Raw genomic sequence first — 8,522 nt, 5'->3', positions numbered from 1 at the left:
CGGCAGAATTCAGGTCCGAGGAAATGGGGACGACGGGACAGGGACGGGAGGCGCGACGGCCCGCTTGTGGCCCATCCTTTCAGGCGGCTTCCGTCCAGCCGCCCCTTCGAGCGAGCCCCTCCGCGGCCCTTCCCTCGCCGCCTTTCACTGCCTTCCCCGCCTCTCCCCCACCCCCCACCCCAACCCGGGGACACTGCAGCCCGACCGGCGCCCCCTTGAAAGCCGCTCGCCCCCATTCTTGGGCCCGCCCTTCCCCGAGGGCTTCAAGCCACTCCCGCGGGAAGAGGCGGCGGCGGCCGGCCGGCCAGGCAGGGCCGGCGCGATCGGGGTTTCTCCCGGCAGGTGCGCCGCGGCCTCCGCGCTCGCCCCGTGTCCCTCCGTTGAAGGCCCGGGGAACCGGAAGGGGCGGCTTCGAAAGCCCCGGAAGTGACGCGGGCGGAGAGGCCGTCCGGCGTGGTGATCCCGATCCCGGCTCTCGTTCCGCCGGACACCGCCGCTCTTTCGCCGGCATGAGCGGCCCGCCGTCGCCTCCCCGGCCCCGGTGAGCTCCGCCCGGCGCCGGCCCTCCGCGTGGCGGCCCCCTTTCCCCGCGCCTCTCCGCCCCGCCCCCGCCCCTCCCTCCCCCTTATCGCGGACAGCAGAGCGGGGCGGCCCCGGCGGGCGAGTCTGGCAGGGAAGCAGCCGCCCGGCCTCGGGCTGACAAGCGCTGGAGCCCGCCGGAGATGGCCGCGGAGGTGAGGGGCTCGCGGGGCCAGCGGGGGTCCCCGGGCGGAGAGGCTTTTGCTCCCGGCGGGAGCTGCCCCTCCCGGCCCCGCTTTGCGCCTAATGGGAGACCCTTCTTTGCAGAACAAAAACGCCCCGAGGAGCCGGAGCATCCGCGTGGGCACCCGCAAGAGCCAGGTGAGGGGGGGCGGCGGCGGAGGCCCTGCAGGTCGCACGGTTCACGGGCCTCGATCGCGCCGCGCGTTTCTGGCCTGAGCGGCTGAGTTCTCTTCCGCCGCAATCTGCACAAACTCCCCGCCGTTTATTGCAAATCGGGCAAGATGAAAACGGAGGCAGGCGGGGCATTCCAGTGGAAGGAGGGGGGGCTCCCTCCCTCCCTTGTTAGCCCCGGGTGGGGGTGATTGTGACCCCGCTGTTCCCCAACAAGAGCAAAAGGTGCCTGTGGAGCTGCCTGGGAGGCGGTGGGGGGGGGGGAGCTGCTGCTGCCGCCCAAGTCAACCCCTGAGCAGTTGCACCCAGCTCTTTGAACTGCAGCTGCATTTCTGGGCTGCAGGGTGATGGGGCAACTCTTGCACCCACCGCAACTTCTTCCATAGGAGCAGATTCCAGTATCCACCTCTGGGAGCAGTGCATGAAGTGCCCGCTGTTTCTCACCCTCTAGCACTGAGGATGTTATCTATTTGAGTCATGAAACTTATGCAAGAAAACAATCCCAGAGACCACCAAGGACCCCTCATTTAAAATCTGAGCTACAAATATTCTCCTTTATTGGTACAAAGCCGATAAGGCATCGTTGGCCTCTGCTTGGCAGGCAAGGTTAACTAAGGTTTTGGCAGTTGGACCATCCTGAGTAACTTGAGCAAGTCTTGCTCTCTTTTCTTTAGCGTGGGAAGAAGCACAACCCTTTTTGGCTCAGAGCTGGGGTGGAAAACAAGGAAGGCTTAGGAAACTTGTGCAATGTGACAGTAACACGAAAGCAGCTTCTCTAGCCACAGAAATCCAGCCCAGGCAGAGGCGTTGACAGATCCACCCGAAGATCCAGGATTGGGAAAGACTGATAATGCCTTGCCCTTGTAACCTAGAGCTAATCTCCACATGCCAGTTTCTGACTAGAATGGGGAGGAGCCTAGCAGATCGAGGAAGGGCTGGGTGGGTGGAGAAAGGGGGAACAGCTCCCCCACCAAGGCCCAGGCACTGCCCTTCCCTCTTGCCCACCAGCACAGCCAGCGTCTTCCCCCTCCAGGCTCATCTGTTCAGGGGGGAGTTTAATGCCTGATGGAGTTCAGGTCAGGATGTCCCAGCACTGTTTTTCCATAGTGGTGCTTGAGGTCAGAAAACAAGGTTTGTGCACACAGGCCCCCCCAGAAGCCATTTCCGCAGGTAGAATAGAGGGGCAGGATTGTGCTCTTGCCTGGGCCCTTACCTACACAGCAGAAAGCTTGAGCTCTGTGATTGCGTCTCCTTCGTGTCGGGAGGCAGGCAACTGTTGTCTTTTTGTTCTGCTGGGGCCCGTTCTGAGTGCCTTCCTTTCTCAACATTGCAGCTGGCTCGTATCCAGACTGACAGTGTAGTGGAGATGCTCCAGGTGCAGCACCCTCACCTCCACTTCGAGATAGGTGAGCATCTGGGGAAGGGGTGGAGGCAGCCCAAGCAGGTATATTAGGAGCAAGATGGGAGGACGAGGGCATATTTACCCTCCAATTTTTCTCCTTCTCTAATAGTTGCCATGTCAACCACTGGAGACAGGATTCTGGACACAGCCTTATCCAAGGTTTGTTCCTCTGCCTATGTGATGTTTTCCTCTGGCTCGAGACACAGCCAGGGCTGTCTGGCTGGGCTATGTGGCAACAGAGCCCTGTGGGTTGGAGGCAGAGTGCCTTGCAAGACTGGAAGGGTTCCCCTCCTGTTTCTCTTGCCCAACAGATTGGAGAGAAAAGCCTTTTCACCAAAGAGCTGGAAAATGCACTGGAAAGAGACGAGTAAGTGCTCTTTTTCTGAAGGTTTGTGGAAGACTGGTAGTCCTCTTGAGACGGGCCCAAAGCCCGACTCCCCATGGGAGCAGTAGCAGCCCAGGTTCATGTGAGTCCCCTGGAAAAGGGCTGCACCGTACTTGCTGGCTATTCCGCTTGCCAGGGGAGACGCCAGCACTCACCCTGGCATGATGCGGATTGCCCATGGCTGGCCTGGCCTGTTTCCTCCTTTCTTTTAGGGTGGACTTGGTGGTTCACTCCCTGAAAGACCTGCCCACTTCCCTGCCACCAGGCTTCACAATTGGTGCCATCTGCAAGTGAGTTTGAGCGCTTCTCTTTTTCCTGCCTGGCAGAGCCAAGCGGCTGCCTTGCCCACCTGCCCGCCTCCCTTTTGCTTGTCAACTCAGTCAAAGCAGAGGTGCCTGGGGAGTGTTGTGGGAGCAAAGGGGGCCGAGAGGGCCTGGGGCGTCTTTCTTTGCTTGGCCTGTGGGATCTTCTCTCCCTTTGCTAATGGTTCCTTGGGGTGTTTCTGAAGCAGTCAGATGTCTTCCTGCATCCTTTTCAGGAGAGAAAACCCCCACGATGCAGTCGTCTTTCACCCCAAACATGCTGGCAAAACCCTCAGTAGCCTCCCTGAGAAGAGGTGAGGAGAGCTGGCTGGAGCAGGGCCTTGGCCTTGCCCCCCGAGTCCCACCTGGAATCCATGCTCTAGCAGGCTATGCGGGTGGGCGGGGGGGTGTCCGTCCTGCTTCTTGGGAAGCAGAAGATAGAAGAACAGGACCTGGGCAGCCGCCTGAGCCAACTGCTGCTCAAGCAAGAGACGCATTCGAGGCAGGCGGCCGTCCAGTCTCTTTTTCAACGGTTGTAGCTTGCAAGAGGAGGAGGGGGGAGGCCCTGGGAGACCTTGGTGGAATGCAGGAGGGTTGAGTAGCCTCGCTCATTTCAGTTTGGGTTTTCCTGCAGTGTAATTGGGACCAGTTCACTTCGCCGTGCAGCTCAGCTGAAAAGGAAATTCCCTAGGCTGCAGTTCAAGGATATTGTATCCTTTCATGATTCAGGAGGGCCCAAGTTCACCTTTATTCAATTGGTTTCTCTGACCACCCAAACTTGGCAAAGCACCTCTGGATGGCTTGCAATTAGGCAGAAGTCGAAAACTGCCTGCCCACAATGGGAAACAGCTGCTGGAACAAGAGCGGCTTTGCTTAGCTCCTTGCTCTGGCCTTTCTCAGAAAAACCGTAACAGCATCAGAGATACACTGGTCCAACTCATAGCAAAAGTCAGTCTGAATCACCCCCCTTATCCTGAAATGATTGAGATAACTGCTGGTTCTGACTCCTCTTGGCCAGGCCGGTCCTTCTTCAAGGCACCGTGTTTCTCCTCAGAGGGGCTGGGTGGGCCTGGAGTTCTCCCTCCCTCAGAGGCTTAGAAGGATCAGCTACCCCCACCCAAATCCGGGATTGCAGTGCCCTCCTGGTTTTGCTTAGCCTTCCCCCAGAGGGGCAACCTGAACACCCGCCTGAAGAAGCTGGATGACAAGGAGGATTTCAGCGCCCTGGTTCTGGCGGCAGCTGGGCTCAGGCGCATGGGCTGGGGGAGCCGCATTGGCCAGGTGAGGGGCAGGGGGTTGGCCTTTGGCAAAGGCTGAGTTTGGCTCCTCAGAGGGGCTGGGTGGGCCTGGAGTTCTCCCTCCCTCCGAGGCCCAACAAGGGTGTTTAGTGTTCTATTTTAAGATATGGGGCCTGTTGCTGACTCTCACTTCCCTCTAGATTCTGAGCCCCGTGGACTGCTTGTATGCGGTTGGGCAGGTGAGTGATGGGGCCACCTCCTGCCTGGCCATTTGCACCTCCCAGGTTTCCTTTTGGCAGTGGAGCCCCAGATCTCTCTACCCCAGCCTCTGGAGAAGCCCTAGACCTTGGATGTCTAGTGTTCTGGGCCTTTCTGCCCTTCCCGCCCCCCCCCCCCAGCTGACATGACTGTGCCCCTGCCAAAGGGACATTTTTGGTTAGGGATGAAAAACCCCAAGAAAAGGACTGTGATGCAGGTCCTAAGGAAGGAGGAGAAGGCACTATTGGGGGGGCCCTGAATCACAGGAAAGGAAAAGCCCCCTCCTTTACTGCCCTCTCCTCCAGGGCGCCTTGGCTGTGGAGGTGCGGGCCAAAGACCAGGAGATCCTAGAGATGGTCTCTGTTTTGCACGATGAGGAGACCGTTCTGCGCTGCATCACTGAGCGAGCCTTCATGAAGCACCTGGTAGGTCTCCCAGGCTGAGCTGGTCAGGCCCTTGGAAGCGAGGCCCAACAGCCCGGCCTTCAAGCCCATGCTTTCCTCCGCAGGAAGGAGGCTGCAGCGTGCCGGTGGCCGTGAGCACCCTGCTGAAGGATGGCCAGGTAAAGGCAACTGGCTGCTTCCCCCCCCCCCCCCCCCCCCGCTTCCTGGCTTCTGCTGAAAGGCAGACCCCAACAGAGTGCAGAGGCGGGGGGGGACGGGGACGGTTGAGAGAGATCACCTTTCTTAAAGGAATAAAATGGAGGGGGGAGGGCCACCCACAAACGGCAGCATTTCCCTCCATTCTGCTTGCAGTTGAGTTTCAGCATCATCCCTCTTTTCCCCTCTCCAGCTGTACTTGACTGGAGCAGTTTATAGCCTTGATGGTTCTGACAGCTTGCAAGAGACCATGCAAAGAAATGTGAATTTTTCCCTAGAGGTAACAGTCTCGGTTGCTTTCAGGGGAAGAGATGGAACTCTCCTTTACGAGGAGGGGGTTCAGGCTGGTCATCTAGGATATCAGCACTTTACTGCAGGGTGCAAATTGGGGCATGTTCTGGGGGTGCTTCCCTATTGGTAGCTGTCAGTTCAACTGGAGTCCCAGCACGTCATGGCCCTGGCCTTCAGGTGAGCTGTGGCCTCTACCCCAAAACCTTGCCCATGGGTTGCCCTTCCTTTTCAGAATGAAGACGGTCCAGATGACAACCTCCAACATGTTGGCATCACAGCAAGGAGCATCCCTCGCCTTGCTCAGGAGGCAGCCGAGAGGTTGGGGCAGGAGGTGGCTGATCTGCTGCTGAGCAAAGGGGCCAAACAGATCCTCAGTGTGGCGAGGCAGCTCAGCAGTGCATGATGGGCACCACCTCCTGGGAGAGCTATGACGCCGGCCAGTTGTCCATCCCTCCTGCAAGAGGGGAGGAGCAAGGGATGACCTGCCACTGCACTGCCGGGGAGCAAGGAACTCCCGTTGGTGGGAAACCACATGCAGGGTCTGGGCCGGAACTGCCCATATCTGCACAGCCGCCAAGAGACCCCTGGGCTGCTCAGGCAGAGGCGGTAAAGTTGGGACTCTGCTGGGACTCGCAACAAGTCTCGCTAAAACCGATTAAAGAGATAGACCACGTGACAGGCCCGAGTCTGGCGCTTCTTCCGCCGAGCCTCCCCCCGATTCTTGCACGCCAGAGCAGCGCTAAAAGGCCCGCTTTCGAGGGGGAGGGAGGGTGGGGTGACGCCGCCACCCCCGCGGGGCACTGCGCCCGGGCCTCAGAGCTCCCCTCCAGTCCCCTCCCCCAGCTTGGCCGCGCGGAGAGCAGCACAGACGGCCGGACAAGCGCGCGCTTTCAACGTTTTTTTTTTAAAAAAACAAACTTTAATTTTTTAACACACACAAGCAAAACACAGGATGTAGTCACATAAAGTATCTTTTCTAGAAGAAACAAATAAGCCATCGTATTTGAAAAGAAGATGATTCCAAAATATCACACTTCTATATATATATTTATCTTACCAACTTCATATCTTTTCAAAACTTTTCTTTATTACTCCCTTTCCTTCTATTTAATCATATTTCTTCTGTCTTAAGAAGAAACGTCCTTTTATTGGGCGCCAGCAGCCCCTTCCCGCCGCCCAGCCCAAGTCCAAGCACGTGGCGGCCGCAGGGGGGCCGCTCCTCCGGCTCGTCCATCTCCGCAGCCTCGGCTCGGTCTCCGGTTGCGCCGCCGCCACCTCCTCCTGCGCGCCTAGTACTCCTGCGAGGCCTGCTGGGTCCCCTTCTTCCGTCCCGCCGTGCCGCCGCCCTGAGCAGCGGCCTTCCGGGGCAGGAGCGCGGCGGGGATGTTGGGCAGGACGCCGCCCTGCGCGATGGTGACGCGGCCCAAGAGGCGGCTGAGCTCCTCGTCGTTGCGCACCGCCAGCTGGACGTGCCGCGGGACGATGCGCGTCTTGCGGTTGTCGCGCGCCGCGTTGCCCGCCAGCTCCAAGATCTCGGCCGTCAGGTACTCCAGCACCGCCGCCAGGTAAACGGGAGCGCCGGCTCCGACCCGCTCCGCATAGTGTCCCCGGCGCAGCAGCCGGTGCACGCGGCCCACCGGGAATTGCAGTCCGGCGCGCGACGATCGCGATTTCGCCTTGGCCCGCGCCTTGCCGGCTCCCGCCTTGCCGCGACCCGACATCACCAGCACCCAAGGAAGCGAGGAACCGCCGCGTCCGGCGCGCCGCCTTTATATGGCCCGCGCTTCTCACACCGGCCCGCCCTCCGCGGCCGCTGATTGGACTCCGTGGCCCGCGGTTCTGCTCATTGGCTAGCGCCGGGGCCACTGAGCAAGCAGCGCGCGCGTTTCAAAGGTTGGTGAAGAGCCTCCTCGAAAGAGTCCTTCCGGAAGAAAGACGCCTCCAGCGGGAGCGATAGAACAAAATATCCTAGGCTCGGAAGGGCCCTCAGAGGCCTTCTATCTCGTCCAACCCTCTGTTCAAGGCAGGAAACCTCATCCCACCCCTGCCCAATGGTTGCCCAGTCTATTTTTGAAAACCTCCAGGGACTGAGCACCCACAACTGTGGGGGGCAAGCTAATCCACGGATTGTTCTCACTGTCAGAAAATGTCTGAGTTCTAGGATGGATCTCTCTTTAACAAGCTCTCACCCATTACTCCTTGTCTTGGCATCTGGTGCTTTGGAGAATAAACCAATCCCCTCATCTGTGATGGCCCCTCAAGTTGTGGAAGACAGTTATTGTCGTCGTCATCCCCCCCACCCCCCAATCCTCCTGTCCTGTTAGACATGCGCAGCTCCCTCAACTGTTCATACAATTTAGTCTCCGGACCCTTTTATGGCATCTTCTGCCTTGCTCTTCTCCGCACCCTAAGGCCCCTGCATCTTTTCTGTGTCACGATGGCCAGAACTGGATGCACTGTTCCTACTATGGTCTTATTGGTGCGGCACAAAGCTGTACAAAATCACTTCTTGTAATCTTGATGCTGTCCCTCTGTTGAAGCAGCCCACAATTGCATTGGCCTTTTTGGCAGCTGCAGCACATCGCTGGCTCGTGCTTGTGGTGGTGGATGCTTAGATCTCTCACCTAGACCTGTTGAGCCAGGTATCAACTATTCTGTATCTATGGTTTTTCCTGCCTTTGTGCAGGACCTTAACTGCTCACCACGAAAGTACACCTTGTTAGATAGGGCTCAGTATACCTTCTCAGGTGTTAGCAATACCAGCTTGGTGTTACCTGCCGAGTTCTTCTATCCCCCCATTTACTACACTTATTAAGATGTTGAAGACAGAACCTTGTGGTATCCCACTGTATGCTTCCCTCCAGGTAGATTTAGTAGTAGCTCCATTGAGGACAACATGCTACGTGTGGTTCGTCAGCCAACTGAGAATCCATCTGGTGGTGGTACTGTCTATCCAAAATTGTTCTATCTTACCAGGAAGTTGGTTGTAGCCCACTTTATCAAATGCCGAACTGAAGTCCAAGTATACTATGTCTACGGCCTTTTGTTAGTCCACTAATTTAGTCACTATCAGAAAAGGCAACAAGGTTTGTCTGGCATGATCTGTTTTTAAGA

At 58.0% G+C, this 8,522-nt stretch overlaps 2 protein-coding genes across 3 annotated transcripts; one reads left to right on the top strand and one right to left on the bottom strand.

Moving 5' to 3' along the window:
* Positions 1-423: 423 nt before the first annotated feature.
* Positions 424-6,084, top strand: HMBS (hydroxymethylbilane synthase). Of its 2 annotated transcripts, none has more exons than XM_026680979.2 (14): positions 424-541; positions 847-900; positions 2,267-2,339; positions 2,445-2,494; positions 2,647-2,702; positions 2,933-3,010; positions 3,259-3,336; positions 3,657-3,732; positions 4,190-4,303; positions 4,461-4,499; positions 4,824-4,943; positions 5,027-5,080; positions 5,311-5,397; positions 5,641-6,084. In XM_026680979.2, the coding sequence occupies exons 3-14, from the start codon at positions 2,300-2,302 to the stop codon at positions 5,809-5,811; spliced, it is 963 nt and encodes a 320-aa protein (XP_026536764.2). In that variant the 5' UTR covers positions 424-541; positions 847-900; positions 2,267-2,299; the 3' UTR covers positions 5,812-6,084. The 2 variants fall into 2 exon arrangements, with proteins under 2 accessions (XP_026536764.2, XP_026536765.1); XM_026680980.2 differs by having other exon boundaries at positions 429-734.
* Positions 6,085-6,544: 460 nt separating this feature from the next.
* On the bottom strand, positions 6,545-8,433 carry H2AX (H2A.X variant histone). The gene has a single exon (XM_026680981.2). It carries the CDS (start codon positions 7,127-7,129, stop codon positions 6,698-6,700), a length of 432 nt encoding a protein of 143 aa, XP_026536766.1. The 5' UTR covers positions 7,130-8,433; the 3' UTR covers positions 6,545-6,697.
* Between the last annotated feature and the right edge of the window lie 89 nt (positions 8,434-8,522).

Source organism: Notechis scutatus, chromosome 7 (genome assembly GCF_049901735.1).
Source record: "Notechis scutatus isolate UNSWTSFEM ecotype Mainland chromosome 7, rNotScu1.2, whole genome shotgun sequence".
Lineage (NCBI taxonomy): Eukaryota > Metazoa > Chordata > Lepidosauria > Squamata > Elapidae > Notechis > Notechis scutatus.
Note: the sequence above shows the minus strand (reverse complement) of the source record. Positions and strands in the feature narration are given on the sequence as shown.